Source organism: Selaginella moellendorffii, unplaced genomic scaffold, assembly GCF_000143415.4.
Source record: "Selaginella moellendorffii unplaced genomic scaffold, v1.0 SELMOscaffold_143, whole genome shotgun sequence".
Taxonomy (NCBI): domain Eukaryota; kingdom Viridiplantae; phylum Streptophyta; class Lycopodiopsida; order Selaginellales; family Selaginellaceae; genus Selaginella; species Selaginella moellendorffii.
Window position 1 is genome coordinate 263,377 of NW_003314404.1, and position 21,780 is coordinate 285,156.

The 21,780-nt window shown below is 43.4% G+C and overlaps 1 protein-coding gene across 1 annotated transcript; it reads left to right on the forward strand.

The window, feature by feature from the left end:
• The first annotated feature begins 13,179 nt into the window (after positions 1 to 13,179).
• On the forward strand, positions 13,180 to 21,396 carry LOC9646148 (EEF1A lysine methyltransferase 4). The gene is made up of 7 exons (XM_024666585.1): positions 13,180 to 13,319; positions 20,447 to 20,519; positions 20,579 to 20,714; positions 20,767 to 20,849; positions 20,909 to 21,043; positions 21,102 to 21,206; positions 21,262 to 21,396. Exons 1-7 carry the CDS (start codon positions 13,180 to 13,182, stop codon positions 21,394 to 21,396), a joined length of 807 nt encoding a protein of 268 aa, XP_024522353.1.
• Positions 21,397 to 21,780: the final 384 nt, after the last annotated feature.

Here is a 21,780-nt window from a genome sequence, read left to right on the forward strand (position 1 = left end):
TGATGAGGATTTCACTTGACCTAGCAGTCCGGTTCATCACTACAGCCTCTGCCTTGACGAAGATGGGCTTGCTACCCCTCACATGGACCATAGTCAAGCAATCCTCCTGCGTTAGGAGAAAGTCAAATGGTAATATTACTCGCGTCTGATCGTGCATCATCTGTAGCAACATTAATGCATTGTGGCGCATCATGGATGTCCAAACTCCCAATTGCAAATTGAACCCGGCCCTCTGTTTTAAGTGTCGCATGGTCATTATTAGATCCCGCAGTTTCTCCCGTGTGATTAATGTGAATCTGTCTCTTTTGACCAACTTGCGACCGCAGGCTTTGGAGGGTGCAGTGACATTCGAGGACGAGCCACGCTCATGGGAGAAAAGGACACCGTTCAGATAAAAAATGATACAGTACTTTCGCCGTGACTTTGAAATGAAATGCGTCAGCATAAAAAATGGTACAAGTCAATTTTACCATCTACATTATTAGTGAATGGTGCTCCCGATGGTCGTTCAGAGGGTTTTGGTCGAGGAAACGTGAAGGGCGGAAATACTCTCCTCTGCAATGTGGGGTCAATCGCATCTGATGGCGTGTGGGCACATGCCATTTCAGCTGTAGACTCTGGTACAACTGGCTCAACAGTGGCATGGGGTGGTTCCGATGGCGTGTGATCACACGCCATTTCAGCTGGTGCCTCCGTTGGCAAAGTGGACATGACCGAACAGGCAGCAGGGGCGGTGTAGGGAGGTTCCAACGGCGCGTAGTCAGACGATTGGGCACACGTTGGAAATGAGGATACGACCGGCTCGGCGGCTGGGGCGGCCTCATGCGGGTCCAATGGCGCCTGGTCACCGTCAGTTGGATACGTGGACAAGATTGACTCAGTGGTATGGGCAGCATCAAGTGGAGCGTGGTCAGCTTGCTTGGCGTTGATATGGATAGTAGCCTCCACCAGCTCTGATGACTCTTGCAGGCAAGTAGAGTCCACTGGCGGATCCATATGCATGTCCAAATATCTCCCTTCGATTGAGATGGTATCCTCCCGTGCTACTAAAAACAAACTCATTAGCACATTGAATCGACTATACTGTATTTACCATCAATTGCTATTGAGGAACTAGGACCGATATCACTTGGGCGCACTGCTGATTCTGAAGGATTGGACATACGTTTCGACCCTTGCTTGGCACTATCCTTCCTCGACACTAAAGGCTAGAGTTTGTATCTTAATTCAACTGAATAATCTCTACTTACCATTTCTTCTGCGACCTACATGGACAATGTTAGAAATGGTAAAAGGTTAGGAATGGATGTACTATTATTTACCTGATGGTTTGTCTTGTATGACCTTCCTCCGCTGCTCTTTGGCCACCTCAGGCTGGCCATCGTCGTCATCATCGTCATCGTCGTTATTGTGATCGTCACCATTGTGAGGACCATCCAAGTCCTCTTCATCCTCCTCTTCTTCATCCTCCTCTTCTTCGTCCTCCTCTTCTTTGTCCTCCTCTTCGTCCTTCTGCTCTTCCTGCTCATTATCTTTCTCTGGCTCCTCATCCCCCTCTTGCATTTCTTCCATAGGCTGCTCAGGCTGGATTGCTTGTTTTTCCAGGACCATCTTGGAAAAATCATCTGGCCGAGTCTCCATCTCAAAATACAAGACATCCATAGCCTATTTTAGTGCGTGACCTAGGACCGTATCCTCACCCGACTGTCTTAACATGGTTTCTGCACGTTCTTGCACCCTTCGAAGACGACGAGATGAGAAAAACGTGGCCCTGACTTGAAAAGCATCCCTCATCCATTGTACCTCTCCATTGAGATTGGGGAAGGGGAGTCCGCCATAGGAATCTGAGTCAGAAGGTGGTGACTGGCTCCTTTCACTCAGCCCTTGATCTGCAATGAATGGCATGAGCACACACGCCATAACCGCGAGGCATTACCTATCATCTTTTCGTTGCCCTTCTTCCTTTTCGAATCAAACGCCTCTGATCCCGACGACTGTCCAACGTGCTTTCGCTTTTTATGACCACTGTCAGTTTGAGCTTGGCTGGTGCTTGCCTGTTTTGCCTTTGAAGGAGTGTCTCCTGCAAGGAATGGCATGAGACCACACGCCATTGCAAATATAATTTGTACCTCCTTTTTTCCTATTGCTTGTCTGTTTGTCCTTCTTCAACGCGCCACCAGTGCGCTTTTCAGTCCTCGTGTCTGAATATTCACAACGATCTATAATCAAAATGGCGTGAGGCCTCACATGACCTTACCTTGTGCAGGTTGTGACCTCGGCCTAACATCAGTAGCTGTTAACGCCGTTTCAGCATCTGGGGGTGGCCACGCTCCTGCATACAGAGCTTGTGAGATAACATTTAAACTTAAAGTGCGTACTCACCAGGTTCGTAGAGAAGATACTGTTTTTCTTTGGCAACTGTAATTATATGCTCCATTGAAGTCACCTCTTCAATGGAGTTTGTCACCGCAACACACGGGACACCCTTGAGTAGTGCGGCTCGAAAGAATAGTCCGCCGTAGTTGTACTCGACAACGCATTTGCCCTTGGAGTCACCCGCTATTGCGTTGAAGACCCAGCTGAGCATTTCCCATGCTGCACCTGGAGCTTTCTTTGGATTCGAAAGCTCCATAGCCGTCTTCAGTTCCTCAGGCACGGGTAAATTGACCTCCCTCAGATCAATTCGATCGGCTTTGTTGAACGAAGCTGGGAAGTCACTCCAGTCCCACTCTGCTGCAGGACCAATAACAAGGGCGACTGTGAAGATGCGGACATTCGTCGGTATCTTCTTCTTAGCCATTATCCCATGGATCTCCCGCATCTCCTTGCCTTTCAACCGAGCCTTCACCTCGTTCAAGGCCTTCCAGAACTTGTGATAGGATTCGGAGTCGTAGATCATATAGTGGACTGAAGATTCCACCTCCGCAAGTCCCACCATTAAGTCAATGATGGAGCTGACTTCGTCTGCATGAGTGATCTCCTCGTTTGTGAAGTCCATCACACAAAAGATGTTCTTGACCTGCTCATCTCCGCGGGAAACGATGCTCCTCCACCTTTGATCCTCATCCGAATTCACGTATACCCGGTAAGGTTCTCGATAGGCCTCTGCTGCGGGGTCGAGCTGTTTCTGAAGCCGGCAGTCAACATCCCTCTTAATGAAATTTGGATACTGATCCAACTTCTCAGCTTTACTTTTCGTGGCATCCCGCAGCAGATCGATGAACTTGGGGGCCCCCTTCACGTACTCGTCGATGTCTTCATTTGACAAGTCCAGCTCTTCCATCATCTCTTGCGTGGTGTCGATGCTCACCCTCGCCACGGCCACTTGCTCGAAGATCAAATCCTTCAATAGCGCACGAGCTCTCAGAGTCGTGCACAAGTCCTCGTATGTCACAATATGGCCGGGAGTCATTTTGGTCTTGTTGAAGACTACCTCACCACGTAGAAGAGCATTAGCCACTGTCAGAAGGTCGTCGTCGTCTAGAGACCGCGAGAAACGCAAGGCGTTGAGCTTCAAATCATTGGGCTTCCGGCCGTCCTCCACACCCATTGAGTTTAGCAACTCCCCGTCATGGTACCTCCTTAGCACATCTACCCATTTGTCAAAAACAACTTTTGTCGCGAGTAGAATGTTATGGATGCTGAGTGTGTCATTGACCCCCAGTGTTTTCGAGAGAAGACTCGAGAATTCCTGCAATGGAAATGGCGTGAGGCCACATGCTATGCCACATACAACGAGGCTTACCTGCCAGGCGCTAGTTGCTAGTGCACGTCCTTGTCCTGGTTTTTGTGGCTTCTTCAGTTGAACCCAGAGCTTCCGTGTTCGTGCCAATGTCTCGTGCAGACCCGATTTGTAGCACGTTTCTTGCTTGACATTCTGCGCGTGGGAGATGTATATGATAGATCGGAGGGGCGAGTTGCCTTTTATCAGGCGGACAACTCTTGTCTTGAAGACTTTCTTCACCTCCTCGCCCACCATAATATCCACAACTATCTGTTGCATCGCCAAGCTAGAATGCTGCCCGGAGACGGCATAGAACCGGATGTTCTGATCGTCCAACACCTTCCTATTGATCAAGTCTGGAAACCTCGTCTCGCCCTTCATTGTTCGGTAGTAGGGGATCACGTCTGCGATGTCGGGTGTTACTGGACTTGCCAGCATCTTCTGCTTCAGTTTCTCCACCCACTCATCAGATACTAGCCTGTGGTTGTATTTGCTTTGGATGTCGATACGGCTCACGTCGATTGTATATACTTTGTTGGAATAGTAACAAGTACTATTATCTGCGACGATTTTTGCTGCCTCTTCTTGCTCTTTCTGCTCTTTGCGGCTCTTCTTTTTGGTGGGTGTAGTGTTCGAACCCGAGGCAATGGCATCACCGAGTAGCTTCTTTTTTGGAGCAGCAGAGTCGGACGTCGGCTTGAGCTTGACCACCCTTTTCTGCTTCGGGGTAGTTTCCAGATCGACCCCCTTCCCCTTCGCTTCGCAAACTGGAGGCACTCTCAACGGCTCAATGTTGGAATATAGTTTTTGAACATCGCCGTAGGTGAGGTCCGTGGATTCCATGTGATCTTCATAGACCCGCAGCGTCTTTGAAATTGTGGGCCTCCTGGACAACCTCTCCCTAGCTCCCTCTAGGAATTCCTCATAGCCGCTGCCCCCCTCCGGGAAGCCGCTAGGATGTGCAAGGTGGATCTTGAAGGCGGACGCTGTCTCTACCACAAGTGCTAGTCCATATTCTTGCATGGAACTGCATGGAGTGTCTGTCACTTGGATGAGGATCCCCATGCATTCTTTTCTCCCACCATCTGTGTTGTACAGCATCAGATCCTCGCCTTCCATCCCGAAAGTCCAACTGGTGAGCTCCTCCCCCTTCTCTGCATCCACATTGACAGTGGCTGGAAGAAGAACGCAATTCCTCGCCTGTTCAGAAATGCATAACAATTAGAGCTGACAGATGAAAAGCTAGCAGCTGGAAATAACGTGAGGCCACACACCATTCACCACTGCATCAGATGTCTTGAGGCTGCATCCTAAGATGGCGTGAGGCTACACGCCATCTGTAACCGGACTGCACTCGAGAGCCCAATCGGTGCATGCCAATGTTGCTACTGAATGGCATGTGGCCTCATGCCATTTTCTACTTCGTCTAAAAGACTTACCATTTGAAGCCGAATGGAGGCTGTGACAATCGAGGCCGGACTCGCTGGCGAATGTGCACTGTGTGTGCAGCAGATCGTAGCAGCAAGGCTACTCTGCCACTTACAGTTGGAGAGTGGCGCTGAAATCTCCCGGGACGCCAAGTGGGCTGCATGTGGGTGGCGGAGTGGGCGGCGGAGTTGGCGGCGAAGTTACAAACTGGGTGTGTCTTGAAGTGGACGCCGATGCACACGAGCGCGATGCGAGCGCGAGTGTGATGCAAGCGCGAGTGGACACCGATGCACACGAGAAACCTGTAGAGAAGTGAGCGTGATCGCGAGTGGGAGCGCGATGCAAGCGGGAGCGCGAGTGTGATGCGAGCGCGAGCGCGAGTATGCGAGCGCGAGTACAAAGCAAAATGCAAAACCTAACCTCACACGCGCGAAATGTCACAACGGTTGGTAATCCCGCCACGTCATCATTCCTCGGACTTGGGCGCCACCATTAATTTCTGGATTGCCGCGCGCATGCAAGCACACAAAATCCAAAAGAAATCCACAACGTCATCATTCCTCGGACTGCATGCACGCGAAATCCAAAAGAAAGATCATGATTGGGATATCATTTAATACCCTCGCTATATTTATACCATGCATGATTGGATATTCCAAAGCATCTTGTATTTCCAAAAATGGCAGATGTTCAGCTAAATAAAGAAATTCTATCTGTTTCTATTTTTCTCTCAAATCAATATTATAGCGTGTGGGCTCATGCAATTTTGAACCAAAGAAACCCAAAAAACGTTGGACCCAAAATATTTTGAAAAAACCCAAAAAACCCTAAACATTTTAAACCCAAAAATCCAGGCGTCCTGTGGCGTTATTCCTTCAATGGCGTGTGGGCGCATGCCATTTTCAGGGCCAAATGCTGAATGGAGAAAAATTCCCTTTCAGTGCAAATGCTGCAAGAGGCAGATGCCGAGCACAAAGGACTGTAACTACCTCACATGACACAGATAAACTTTTCTCTATTTGGCAAAGATAAACTTTATAGCGTGTGGGCTCATGCAATTTTGAACCCAAAAAATGCACCAAAAAATTCTTGGCGTCATCTGGCATTATCTCTTGAATGGCGTGGGGCCGCATGCCATTTTCAGGGGCACATAGGAGTATATTCCTAGGATATTCTGACACGCGCGAGATTTTTTTGAGTTTTCTGGAGATCCAACAGTTAGATTGCAACTAGATTTTACAGAATGGTATACAATGTCTTTCTTGATGACCCTGCAAAGAAGCATCTCGATCGGACACCACATGAGACCACACGAGCCTTACAATGTTTCAGGGGCATTTGCCATAGATCCGACCGTTATTTTGCTCCAAGATTTTACAGTTTGGTGTGCATTGACCTTTCCATCGAAACTGCAAAGGGACATCACAATCAGATGCGGGATCACAAGAAACTAACTTCACTAACTCTGGTTTCACCAAGATCTACGTAAGGAGTTATGAAATGAAAGGACCCTCTCTATTGAAATGTGTTTATGGTCCTAGGGGCATTGTGACATATCAAAGGATTTTGCATCAAGTTCTGTATTTGCATGTTTATCAAGCTACTGAATTGCTAAACCCTAAACCCTAAACCCTAAACCCTAAACATGTGGCAAATGCTGCGTGAAGAAAGATGCCCTTTCTGGGCAAATGCTGTAAGAGGCAGATGCCGAGCAGATGTATCTCAGGCTAGCGAAGGGGACGAACGAAAGCTAGCTATAAACATGACGGGATGCAAATAGATTACTAGGCTGGTCCTACGAAAATCAAAAACCATAATTGAAAACATTGAAAATGCAAAAAGAAAGGTTTATAATATTTTTGAATTTTAGGCAACCAAAGGAATGTAAGTAGGGCATGTGTTTGTAAGTTTAAAAATGCCTCAACCACTTAAATTCCCAAGTAAATAAAGCTATTTCTATTTTTGGTACAAGTAAACTTTATAGCGTGTGGGCTCATGCAATTTTGAACCCAAAAATGCACCAAAAAATGCTGGACTAGCATTATTCTTTGAATGGCGTGTGGCCTTATGTCGAGCATTATTCTTTGAATGGCGTGTGGCCTTATATTGCCATAAATGGACGTACACACACAGCATAATTATTCCTTTACACGGCGAATAATCTTGGCGCGGATCGCTGACATGGCATGGCAAAGTTCGAATCACTGACATGGCACAGCTGGATCGAGGCAAGGACATGATGTGACAAAGTTCAACCTCCGACAGCAAAGTCTAGAAGCTACTCAGTTTGAAATTTGTCAGAGGAATCATAAGATCTGGTTTGTCAGAGGATTTGATGTGACGTTCAAGCGTGTGTTATTTTTGAATTCTCGAACTCATTCCTAGGTCTATCATTTTTGTGCGCCGTGTTCTTGGTTCCGCTGAGCGCAGTGAGCGCTGCTTGTGTAAGCGGCGTTGTGGGCTGTGGTTTATGCGTCTACGAGCGGTTGCGGCATTGCGAGCGCCATTGCGAGTGGCAGTTTATGCGAGTGGCAATTTGTGCGAGCGGCGCTACGAGCAGTTGCGGTGTTGCGAGCGGCGCTACGAGTAGTTGCGGTGTTGCGAGCGGCACTGTCTTTGGTGTGGCTACCGCTTCCTCTTGATATTCGGCACTTGTGCTTCCTGGTATGTTCACCATGGAATGGCTTAGGACCACATTTAGAAATGGCATGAGGCCACATGCCATCTTGGGCCCTTGCAATTTCATGGCTAGCGTATTGTCATGTATGTTTTTACTTGCCTGCAGCTGTGTGTATATCAAGATGGCATGAGGCCTCATGCCATCTTTGGCCCCTGCTAGCCTATTGCCATATTCCTTTTGCCTTACTGCAACTGTATATATTTTTGTATGGGTGACTAGTCACGCACACAAAAATATATACAGTTGCAGCAAGGCAAAAGGAATATAGCAACAGGCTAGCAAGGGCCAAAGATAGCGTGAAGCCTCATGCCATTAGTGGTACCACTAATGGCATGAGGGCTCATGCCAATTTTGTGAATGCGAAATTTCACGTGGGTGTCAATAGCATGTTTGAATAATGGCATGTGGCCTCATGCTATTGAGGTTGTTTGGTATGTTATGATTTAGGCCATTCTCCAATCATTTTTTGTATGGTCTTAACTTCTTTTCTGCACTTTCAGAATGGCCTTCAGGGTTGGGGAAAAGGTTTACATTTTGAATGGTGGGAAGAGAGTTGCAAAAGGGACCCTTGTGTCTATGGATCGGAACTTTGTTATACACTGTCAAAGGCTTGGGGAAGGCAATGCTGCTGTATCAGTAGAGACTGTCTTCGATGGGAATGTGGTCGCTATTGAACGAGGAGAGATGGTCGTCGGGGTAAATGTTGTTGTTGCCTTGAAAAATCTTCAAAAGAAAGCAGATGTTGGGGACAGCGCAAGTGCAACGCATGTTCCCTCCGTGGATCTTAAGAACCGTGCTACATGGATTCAGGCAAAAGTGTTTCTAAACAACCCCGAGGGGGAGGTGGTAGCTGAGGGCTTAGCCACAGTTGTCGATCCAAGAGATGCGGTTGCTAATCAAGAATTGGGCTGGGATGATATTGGAGTTGCGATTTTAGAGGTTGTTGACACAGAAGAAAACAGTCTGACTATTGGAAGCATTGTGTGGTGGAAATTGAGGCACTTAGTGTTTGAGAATGTGAAGGATTCACAATCAAACACCACTACAACTGATGACAGAACATCTCTTCATGGGAAAAGAAAGTACACCTTCCTAAAGCGCAGCCAAAGGGATCTGAGCAACGAACCGAAAAGGCAAAAAATGGCGATGGAGGTTCGAATGGTCTCGACAGTTGCTTGTTGCAAGAGGAGGTGCTGTCAACATGCTGATTGGGATGCTATTGAAGAGAGAGAGCAAGATACAAGACATTGTCCTGGAAGGCAGCTCGCAATTTTGTGTATGAGGCATTACGGTCATCTGTTGATGCTTCAGAACATCAGGTGGGGGGCATGGTCTTCCAGAGGGGTTTGGTCTGCATGAAGGCATGGAGAATCATTTATGGAGTCCCTCGAACCACATTCTACAGAATCAAAACTGAGTTCGAGGAACAAAGGGTTCAACAGGCAGTCCATGGGAACGACGGTATGCACAAAACCAGGGGTCATGTTGTATATGGAGAGGCAATCTTCAAGAGGTTTGTCGAGACATGTAGCGAGCAGCAACCACATAAAACCCGCCTCTTGGAAGATGGAACACGAGACACCCAACGAGTTCTCCCTTCCATGTATACCAAGGGGGCCATATTGGAAGATGTGAATCGGGAACTCTAGAGTAATGGCTACAGGAAGCTGAGCCAATCTAGATTTAGTAGATTGTGGAGCAACAGGTTCAGGGATGTGAGTATAGGAAAGTACTCCAGCTTTTCAAAGTGTGACGAGTGCACTGCTATCAAAATGGCTTTGTCGAAGAATTCTTGCAGCGCTCAAGAGCGAGAGAGTTGGTTAGAAGGCGGCTCGACCACAACATCGAGCAGAGAAGCTGCAGGACTGCATATTATCATAACAGGATTCTCTCCATGGAGAGACCTGACTCTTACCTCTGCATCATCCACGACAAAATGGACCAGAAAAAGACGTGCTTACCTCGACTCAATCTTGCCCCCAAGGCAATCTCTTCATCCATGCAGCTGCCTGTGTCTCTGTTTGGCATAATCGCTCATGGGCATGGTGCCCAGAACTATGGGAACTTCTTTGTACCTCTATGGGGTGGCGGGGGTGCAAACATGATGATTGCGTCCCTAGCAAAACACTTAAGGTCTCTGCAAAGTGCGTAGACTGAGCTGAACGGCCAACCCTTGCATAAGGCCCTTGTCGATCGAACCCCATACAGGGTTCAGCTGGAGGAGGAGCAAAGGCTTGCAGTATCGCGTGGGGCCCCATGCCATCCCAGTGAATATGTTGGCTGTCAGATTGTAGGGTTATCACGTGAGGCCTCATGCCATTCCGACGAGGCTGGTCGCCCGGTGAATGCACAGCCTCATCCAAACGAAGCAGAATCTCAAGGAAGTTTTTGCGGCCGATGTGGCCTTCCACCCCATCTTCTGCTCCAAACAGACAATGCTGGCAGTGAGAACAAAAACATGTACGTCTTCGCGTACTTGGCGATGCTTGTTGCCAAAGGCATATTTGAAACGGTTACACTTGGCTTTCTCATGGTTGGGCACACTCATGAAGACGTCGATGCCATGTTCAGTCACCTGGCAGAGTCCCTCCGGCGATCCAATGTCCTCACCCTCCCACAACTCTACGATGAATTCCAAAATTGCATCAAAGGCACTGTTGAAGCTGCACTTCTGACAGAGGTTCCAGACTTTAAGGGGTTTGTAAGAGGCTACATCAGGGACGGATCCGAAACGCTGATTGGCCACTCCAAGCCTCTTCAGTTTCATTTCAGCATGTGTGACGGTGCTCCAGTGATGAGGTACAAGATGAGAGAATGGGACACAGTGTGGCTGCCAGTGGACGGCATTGAACTCTTCAAGAGAGATCCCATAACTGGGGAACCTATGATTCCTCAGGGTTCCCCACGGCCGATGCACCCGGATGGACTCAAAGACCAGGAAAGTATAGTGGCCGGGATTAGACAGCATATTGCCTTCTGGAAGAGGGGGTTGGTGTTTGGTGGAGAATCCTATTTTCAGAGGTGCAAGCCTTTACTCGAATACTGGGAGAAGATTATATCTGCTATCCAAAATGGGCCGGTTGTATATGAAGAATTGGAAGAGTCCTTTTGGCCAGAACCCAGAGCACTAGATAGTAGCGGAACAATGTCCTCTGGAAATGCAGTGACAGATAACGATGTTGAGGATCACTATTATGGGCCGAGGAACAAGAAGCCGGATTCAGCATTCAATCCAGTACAGGTTTGCAAAGGAATGGTCGTGCTTGTCAGACCCAGTAATAAAAAACAAATGATATGGGTGGGGCGCTGCATCACTAATGCAAAGGAGGACGCGGAAACTAACTCCTTCAATGTAACTGTGGAGTGGTTCAAGCCAAGTTCCGGATATACGAACGATTGCCTAGAAAAGAGATGGGTGCTGAATCCAAGGGATCCCAGCATGAGCATATCGGTGGATAATGTTGTGCATGGTTGGATGCGGAAGCAGAGTGCCACCATCACCTTGCCAGACCATGCAAGAGATGCAGCAAGAGCATTCATAACCCGGGTTCAAGGTGAGATTCATTAATATTCCTTTACTAAGTTTCTAATGTATTTTATTTCAAGGTGAACAATCCGAATCTGAATCAGAGGAGGCGTGATGGCATGTGGCCTTACGCCATTCCTAGGTGAGATGATACAAATAACAAGTATAAATTCTTAGTTGTTCTAGCAAATCTTACTTAAAGTTCAAGGTGAACAAGCCGAATATGAATTCATCGGATTGTTATAACAAATTGCGAGGTGATGGCATGAGGCGATACGCCATTTGAGAGTGGTAGCCATTCCTATATGAGGTGAGTGAAGTATTTATTAGAAATACCTCATTCAATTGTGCACTTCTAAGTCTTGGTCCACTTAGTACTGTTTGCATGTTTTTATTTTAATTCTTTCTCTAAAATGTTATTTAGCATGTGGCTTCATGCCATTGCTCTCCACAATCATGCATTGAATTTCTATCCTTGCATAATACTTCTCCATATATATAGCATGTGCGCACATGTGATATGGTTCATTAGGCCTGATATAGTGTGTGAGGTAAAACAAAGATGATGTGACATATGCATTTACCAATCACACGTGCATAAATCTAATAATATGGCGTGTGGCCCATATTAATGGCACATAAACCCATATTGTGGGCTTACGTGCTTTATGTACCATCATTCCCTTGCAGCGTGTGTGTTGGTTTCCTTTTATAACACAACGAACTCCATATTTTAGGGTGAAGAGCGTTCTCATGGCAAGCACAAAATCTGTAAGTGAGGCAGAAAAGGAGATGGAGAAGGAGATAGGTGAAGATGTAGAATATATAAGTCTTCCAAACTCCCCGTACTATACTCCAGGTGATCATTTTTCTGAACAAACGGCAACATTAACAACTATCGAGAACGCCCCAGTAACGTCAGAGACAACAATCCAAAGCAAAACAACTGACCCGGAGAAGGATGATAGTACCGCTGAGAGTACCAAAAAGGAGGTGTCCACTAGCGCTTAGGCTTATAATGGCGTGTGCCCTCATGCCATTTACTTGATCACCAAATACCTTTTTCCCTTTGCACTAGTATATCTTAATACCGGTCTGAGAAATAGAATGGCATGTGCCCTCAGGCCTTTTACTAAATCACCTTTGAAAAAAATACAAGCCTCTATGTCGTAAAAAAAAGGTACTAGAGAAATTCCTTAATAATATGAATGTTATTTAGTTTCATGAAAATACACTAAGGGTCAAATGAGTTAAATGACTTCTCCAGACTAGCAATGCCTCTTGCTACACCTTCACAATTAGATTCGTTAGAAAAAGATAACATTGAATAATATCTAAATGTTCTCACCATTAAGTTATATGTCTGGCTAATAGGAATGATGTTCATCTTGGAAAGCTCACCACACGCTCAATGAACAAACAAATAGTGTGTGCGCGCATGCCATCGCTCTTCTTTAGCTTCAGATTCGGCTTGTTCACCTTGACAATGAGATTTATTATACAACTAGATGGACTCAGTCTGGACATAAGGTCACCGCGCTAGTCACCATGCCCCAGATATGTCTAGCCCCTGGACAAAAAACATATAATTTCACGTCATTTTCAAATACTTGAAAATTTGTACCTAGTCCCATTTTACTGAATAAATCCCACTTTAACGAAATAGAGCATATCACAGTTTTGTCTCTCAAAGACTAGGCCATCCGTCCATGAGTGATCATTTTATATCCACTCCTTAGCATCCTCAGGATGCTTACAGACATGGGGAACAACCTTCCCCAATATCCTTTTTACAGTCCCTACTAAGTCCCTTTCTTATCCATGGCCGTATTCGCCAACATTGCCACTGGGACAAAGCCCACAAGCCTAACCATTAAGTCCCACTGCCCTCTGGGGCTTCCTCACCACATGACCGTATCCATGATCACTACACCAGAGAACCACTCCTATTCCTTTCCATGGTCTGGGGCTTTGGGACAACATTTCGGAACACCATAGCACTACACGAGCCTCATGGGTATTCTCCCCACCTTCCACCTTTGGGTGCTTTAGCCATGGGCTTAGAGGAAGGTTTTGTTAAGCCATGCCAGGCATCCAAGTAAGTAGTGCCACCCATGTTTGTACTGGAAGCATTGACCATTCAATTTCCCGGGGGAACTAGAGCTAACTCTTGAACACTTCACCAAGCTACCCCACTTGTCTGTCCATATTCACTCTAGCCTTGGATTTCCCAATGGTTATCCCATCACTTAACACTTGGGTATGGCCTTTCCTAGCCAAATTGGCTCCACTAAAGTCCAACCCCCCCACACTCTCCCTACTATACTTTTGGAACCTCTTGTAGCGCGCCCCCCCCCCCCCCCCCAGGGGACGATCGTTTTGGGCTTTCACCCAACAGCTTGTATTAGTATTCGGACTCGGACTTGGTCTCGGTCTTGGCTTCGGACTCGGACTCGGTCTCAGTCTCGGTCTCGGTCTTGGTTCCATCTCGGACTCCATCTCAAACTCCATCTCGAACTCCATCTCGGGTCCATCTCGGACTCCATCTTGAACTCCATCTTGGACTCTATCTCAGACTCCATCTTGGGTCCATCTAACACTTCATCTCAGGTCCATCTCGGACTCCATCTCAGACTCCATCTCGGGTCCATCTCGGGTCTATCTTGAACTCCATCTCAGACTCCATCTTGGGTCCATCTCGGACTCTATCTTGAGCCTATCTCGAACTCCATCTCAGACTCTTTTATGTGTCATGTGTTGGTCCTCTTGTGTCCCTTTTTTAGAGACTCACTTATTGCTCGCTTTGTGCTTGTTCCTTGAGCGCTTCGTTAGGAGTTCCACTCTTGCTCTTGACCTTTCAAATCAGAGCTTTTAGTCCAAACGTGTTACGCTTGTTTGGTTTTCACTTTAGCCACTACCACATAACACCTTTTCGGCTCCACTTTGGAGCTTAGGGATTTGTGTCTCACAATTACTTCCTTCTATGTTTCCATCTTGTTCCACTCTTCCCTTTTTCGATCCCTCTGACGGTTTTTGTGTTCCAATGGTTGACTTGCTCATGAAGGAGTATGCCGATCTCTTTGAATTTGACCTATTTTTTGAGGCCAAGATTGCCACATATCATCTGATTTCAACTAAGGATGCTTGTACAATCAAGGTTTTTATTTGTCGTTGGTCACCCAAAGAAATCAAGATTTCAAATGCAAATATCAAAAAGATGTTGGAAAATGGTGTTATTCAAAAGTCGTAAAGTCCTTGGACATATGAACCTCATCTAGTGACAAAGCCTGATGGGAGTATTTGTTTCTATATTGACTATAATCCATTAAATAAAGTGACAATCCTAGATATGTACCCTCTTCCTCACACTGTTGATCTCTTGGATTGTCTAGGGAAAAGTCGTTAGTTCACCAAGCTAAATCTTACTTCTAAATACTAGCAAATACCAATGGCTAAAAAAGATATTCTTAAAATAAATTTTCATATATCATTTAGTTTGTACAAGTTCTTAATGATGCCGTTTGGTTTGAACAATGCTCCAGTGACTTTCCAGCAGAGGTTCTTTATGATATGCCGAAAGTGATTGCTGAATTCATTGATGATGTTTTGATTCATTTGAAGGGGACATGGGAGGAATATGTCTCTGATATTCGTAAAGTGTTGGATTGGCTACGAGAAGTTGGTTTAAAACTGAAGCAATTGAAATGCGTGTTTGGGTCCAAGGACACGACTTATCTTGGGTTCCGTATTTCTTATGAAAGCTTGCAAGTTGATCTTAACAAACTTGTGGCTATTTTAAAGTTCCCTACTTTGAAGTGTATGAATGATGTGCAACGCTTCCTAAACAAAGTGTAGTATCTTAGTCGTTTTGTGGATCATCTTTCTGATCACATTGCACCATTGCGAGCATTGCTAAAGTTATCAACATCATCTTTTATTTGGTTTGCAAACTGTGAGTAGGCATTCATGTATTTCAAAGAACTATTGACAACTCTTTCAGTTTTGGCATATCCTAATTATACTCGATCTTCATTTTGCGCGGGGATGCTTTTGATATTGGTCTTGGAGGTGTGTTGATGCAAGAGAGCCCGAATATGCCTGCTCAATGCCATCCCATTGCATATATAAACTATACATTACAATTAGTAGAAGAGAACTACTCTACAACAAAAGAGTGTTTAGTAGCAATCTGAGAAACTTTATGCATATCTACATGGTTCTTGGACGTTATTGGAAGGTGATTATGCTGCCATTACTTCATTATTAAAGCAAAAAAACCTAGTTGGTCATACTACTCAATGGGCTTTGAAGCTTTAGATATATAATTTTGATGTTGTTCATTGCCTGGGGAGTTCTATGGCTAATGCTAATGCCCTTTCTCGAACTCCTCTTCCTTTTTCACTCTCTTCTCATATTTTTGATGAGCCTATTATTCTAGCATTTATTGTGGATTTAGAAGCTTCGAGATGAGTTTGAGAATCCTGCATCACTTGTTAATGACTTGCCATTCTGGCATTTACATTCTGAATATCACTTTGAAAATAGCCTTCTTTATTTTGTGGGGACAAATCCTAATGATCATTTATTGCTAGTGGTGCCTTCAATCTTTATTCCACGGTTTCTCTATGTTTACCATGACTCTGTTATTCTAGGCGGCCATATAGGACATCATCGTGTGACCAAGAAGCTGCATAAGTCTTTGTATTAACCAAAGATGCAACGTAATGTTATTTGGTATATGCATAGCTGTATTTGGTGCCAAACTCGTAATACTCCCCCTCATGCTGCAAAAGGACAACTAGAGTCAGTTGCAATTTCCCATCCATTTAAATTGGTGGTGTTTGATCTTATGGGAGTTTTTCACAATCAACTACTAGCAATGAGTATATTATTATTGCTTCTAACTATTTGACTCATTGGGTGGAAGTTAGTGTTTTTGCTAGCATCTCTGCAATTGTTGTTGGATACTTCCTCCTTAATTGAGTTGTGTTTTAGCATTCTTGTCCAAAGCAGATTCTTTTAGATAATGGTCCCATATTTATGGCTAAAACATTTCATGTTTTGACATCTCGGTTTGGGATATGCCACACTTTCACTAGTGCTTATCATCCATAATCAGACGGTTTGGTGGAATGGCTTATTCAAACATTCAAAAGGATGATCACGAAATACGTAAACTTTCAGCATTCAGATTATGATGGTTATTTGCTGTCTCTTTGGTATGCATATATCACAAGGGTGTAGAGTTCTGTTAGCGCTTCATTATATAAACTTCTATATAGTTATGATCTAATATTACCAATGGAGTTGGGTTTACCTTCATAATTGTCACGAGCTGCCGATGCTAAGTTATGGGATCAGTATTTGACAAGCATTCTTCCACTTATCCGAGTAAAGTCTACCAAACACCTAGGCTACATACAATTGAGACAATAATAGCACAATAACTCCTATTATCATCCAACTGCAGAGTACAAAGTAGATGACTTAGTATTAGTCTATTTTCCCCATTTTATGGTGTGTGGTTTATCTAAAAAGCTCCTTGCTTAGTGGAAGGGATTATATCAGGTGTTGCAACATGTTAGACTGCAAGTTTATGATGTTTAACATGATGTCCAACAGGCTGATCCTCTAGAAATTGTGTATGTGTAGCAGTTGAAACACTTCATACAAAGGGATTAGGAACAATTGGTACCACCTACAGATCCACTGATGCCTCCTTCTGATGTTCCTCTGGATCCCGACTCATCTACAAGAAAACTCCTTGTCCTTGGACTTGAGCCATAATAGCATCAACTTCCATTAAAATAAAACCATCGCACACAAAAAATGGAGTTGAAAGACGTGCGGTAAGAAGTGGAAGAGGAAACATCTCATAACGTTGTGTCAAATGAAGAGCATCATCAATGGTGGCTAGAGCAAGTACATACACAATTTTGACAAGATCAAGATAGTCCTAGCTTGATTTGCTGTAACATATTTCGCTCCCCACAAAGCGAGAAGCTTTAGAAACGAATTTCAAATTGCATCACTGACTCAAATGGCCTTTGATGAGGATGATACAATTATTAAAAGGCATTATCACAATCGTTAGTATATCCGAATGCGCGTTTGAAAATATCTAAGAGAACACTCTAATCCCCACAAGTGATTGTGCTCAAAATTGTACCACGTGTTATGAATATTGCCATCAACTGAGTTTAGTTGTTCAATTGCAACTACATAGTATTAAGCAATTGCACAAATTGCTACTTCAGAGTCAAAGAAGGAGGAGACTATTGCTTTGCCCTGAAGATGAATAAAAAGGAAAGAGCAAAAGAAGAGAAATAAGAAAAAGTTAAAAGGAAAGGGAGATCTAAACCAAAATCTTAAAAAGAAAGAATAAAAGAAAGAAAATGGAAAAAGTTAAATCTAAATAATGCAAAAGTTAAATTTAAACCAAAATCCCAAATCCAAGCACTCTCAAGGACAATAAAAAGTGCTCTTCATCTCCACTAATGTGAGTGCATGAAATAAAGAAAAAGAATACAAAAAATATGCATATCAATTAACCCAAAGATATTAATTTATATATAGGAGTAAGTGGTCCAAATTGAAACCAATCCAATGGCTACCACCTCATAACATGAAAAAACAAATATTTCTTTTTCAATAGTAAATTATTAATATTTTTTGCTCAAATTAAATTCTGAATAACATAAATGAAAAATTTCAAAGAGATCTTATTTAAATCTTACTCATATTAGCTCATTTTACAACACCTTGATGCCAGTGATGGCTACTTATTTCTTTCAGATTTATCTTGATCAGTTTTACAGTTAAAAGTGATTCTGCAGTGCTTAAAGATTACCTTTGCTCTTGGGAGCAAACTTGGATGGGCACACTGAAAATGCAAGCCGCCGTGCGGCAAATGCGAGAGTGAAACGCTCCTCTTCGGTGAGCAATCTCTCAATCACTTTAACCGTTTGATCGACATTAAAGATATTGATTCTTTATAGGATTTGAGGTAGGATATATCAATTATTGATGATTCTTTTTGCACTTGTTATGAAGTGAGTTATATTTTATTATGCATAGATGGATTTATGGAGGATTTGTTTGGTGATCACTTATTAAGCATAGCTTTGTTGTGTTTAGCTTTTGGATTGATGTAAAAATACTTTTCATTAGCTTTACATTATGAAGTTTAACTTATATATGTGTTGAGGATATTGTGCGTTACTTCTTTAGCATTGAAATTAGTTCATACAAGACTTATGATCATTGTTAGGCAAGACTTGGCTATAAACTTCTTCAACCTTTTGGTTTTTTGAGTTTTATATTTATTGTTTAATTTATTAGAAGTTGTTGGGGAAGGCATTTTTGGTTTATTAACTTTGATATTGAAGTTAGTATTTACATCTGATAATCATTAGTGATGATTAATTATCATTTAAGATAATTGATTATTCTTGTCAAAAGTTTTTCTTAATTATTGTTGATTTAGAATGATTTGTCGTTCTTTAAGATGGTGGATTCTTTTTTTGACAATGATTATATATGTCTTTATTAATGGGATGATTGATGGTCTTTCATGATAGTTAATTATTCTCTTTGATGGCTTTTGGCTTTTCATATTACCACATATTCTTTATGGTTTGGTTTGGTTTAGCTTTTTGGGTTTGAGATATTGGTAGAATGTTGCTAACGCTTGTTTAAGCAATTTAAGTTCCTTTGTATTATTGATTAAGATTAATTTAAGCTAGCTAATGTGATAGTTGGCATAAATAAGTATTTGTTAGTCTTGCCACATTCATTTTGTTCTATTGATTATTTTTATAGTTAGTTTTAATAGATTGGATATTATTTCCTTTGGATGATACATTCACGAGCATTTTACTTACCAATCAATGATACTTTCTGTTCTTTGAGTTATTTTACGTAAGTTGTTTAGCATATTATTTGCAATCTTCAATAGTTTAGTTTTATTATTGAGTTTTGTTAATGATATACTAGGTATTGAATTTTGTTTAATAGTGATAATGATCTTGGTGGTTTTTGTACTCTAATACTGGTTTATTGGATGATAAATTACTTAGAAAACTTTTAATCTAAGATTTATTCATTGATATTTAAGTCTTTAATATATCATTATCTATGACTTTAATATTATCCATCTCTTGATCTTTCCATTTGAAGGCAAATTGGCTTCGGCACTTTGTGTGCATTATGAAATCTTTAATTATGGGGTAGCTACTATCACCTGCCTCTCTATTGATGTCCCTTATATCATTAAAAGGGTGTGACCATGTGAACAACTCTAATTGCTTATTTACAATACTCTATCTAAACTTTATTGACTAGTTTAATTTCTTTGCTCATAAAGGTTAAAGTTTATAGCTTCTCTCTTTATGTCACATGTGGGTAGGGATATATCACTCTTTTGTAAGTTAAATGACACAAGAGTAGCAAGGGTGGCTAACTTTGTTAGTCATTTTTTTGTCAATGATGACCAGAAGGTGTCTAACTTTGTAATGCATTTGTGTTAGACAACAAGGTTACCCTAAATCATAAGTTGGTGCATTTCTCATATAGTGTCATCACTGTGAAATTTTTCTAAAGTTGTTTCCTTGGTAATGGTCTAGACTACAGTGCGCATCGATGAAAATGTTGATCTTCCCTAAGAAGGGGAAAGTGTCACGAATAAAATTACATGTATTGAAAATTACTTATTAATTAGTCCTTTTGAATATTTTTTCCTTATTACCACAATAGTGAAAGGTTGGTATTGTTAGTTCTTTTTTCAACCCCTCTTGTTCAAGTGTTAGTAAATTAGGCTTAAGATTTGTACTTAGCCAAATGAATAACTTTTATGCATTTTTTGTTAAGCATACTCAATTTGGCTTTAGTTCTCTTTTACTTTATATTGTAGTGGCTTGACAAAAACCCTTGTGTATTGAGATTAATCCCTCAATATTGCCAAATGATAATTTATCATGTCTACTAAACACCTTCACTCACCCTATGTGTTAATCTTGTTCAGTCCTAATTACTATTTATTGAAAGTGGGGGGGCGGGGGGAGGGGGTGGGGGGGTTGTGAGATAGTAGGGATAATTGGTTCAAGGACTACTCCCAGTTCCAGCATTTGATCCACGCTCATTGCAGTGGCAAAAACGCAAAGGTACGTGTTTGGCTAAGCAAGGCACTGGTTTCCTCATGTAGAGGAGGAGTTCACACTAGATTTTGGAACTTGGATGTGGCAACTCGCGCATGAGCGAAGATATGTACCAAGACGGCTTCACGGACATCACAGCTACTGATCTCTCGCCTGTGGCTGTGGAGAGCAAGCGATGGAGATGCTTCGACTTGAACTATGGTATTCTTCTCGGCATTTCTTCTTTTCAACTTTGTCATTCTTGTCTCTCCAGGCATCAAAGTTCTTGTAGCTGATATCATGGACATGCCATTCAAGGACGCGAGCTTCGACATTGTGATCGAGAAGGGAGTGATGGTATGATACAGAGATAGTGTTTGTCTTTTATATCGGATCAAAATTAAAGGAACAAACAGGATGTTCTCTTCGTGGACAGCGGGAGTCCCTGGGATCCAGAGCCCCAAACAAGAGCCCGAGTTGACGTGACGCTCAAAGAGGTACACCGAGTTCTTGGAGCGAATGGTGTTTTCATCTCAATAGCATTTGGCCAGGCAAGAAAGACTTTGATCTTAGAGCTTCTACTCTCTTTTTAACTCTTTGCCTTGACAGCCTCACTTTCGGCGCCCCTTTTTCGAGGCCAGTGGCTTCGAGTGGTCCATGGAGTACTCAACCTTTGGAGACTCGTTCCACTATTATTTTTATACGCTAAGAAAGGTAGTCTCTTTCCTCCCCGGTCAAACTTTTAAACACTCTAACATCGTTTTACCAGGGAATGGCCAGAAAGGTTTTGCCTCGAGACTCGATGGAAATCACAAGCATTGACATGGTGCAGGAGCAAATGGATGACGAAGATTATATCATGAGAACCATGATGGTCGACGACGACAAAACCACGTCCAGTTGATCGATCATTTCAAAAAATATCGATAACTTCCACCATGTTTCCATGCTGTGCATATGCCTTGATCACGACACCGGATCCTTACGCGAACTCTTGCAGCTCTCAAAAACGTTCCTGGCATCGCCCACGAATCCAGCTCCAGCCAGCATCTTCACGACCACGGGCGTTTTGTCCACTACCTCGGACTCCAGACGGACCGCCTGTGCATATATCTATCTTCTGGAAGCGGAGGCCACCTTTGTGAGAATGCCAGAAAGAAACGTCTGGACTGCCAGGATCGGACGTTCCGGTTGCTTGATAGTCTTGGACACAGTGCCCCATGATAGCGTGGTGCTCGAGCTGTGGGGATTGCAAGCGTGCTGCTACGTCGGTTTGGCCCTATGAGAC

Bases quoted from the DNA above. Each gene is read 5' to 3' on its own strand.
- LOC9646148 (XM_024666585.1), top strand. From the start codon at position 13,180: ATGGCCGTATTCGCCAACATTGCCACTGGGACAAAGCCCACAAGCCTA. The intron at 20,520-20,578 runs GTACGTGTTTGG...AGTTCACACTAG, and splicing joins GCAGTGGCAAAAACGCAAAG to ATTTTGGAACTTGGATGTGG. The intron at 20,715-20,766 runs GTATTCTTCTCG...TTGTCTCTCCAG, and splicing joins ATGCTTCGACTTGAACTATG to GCATCAAAGTTCTTGTAGCT.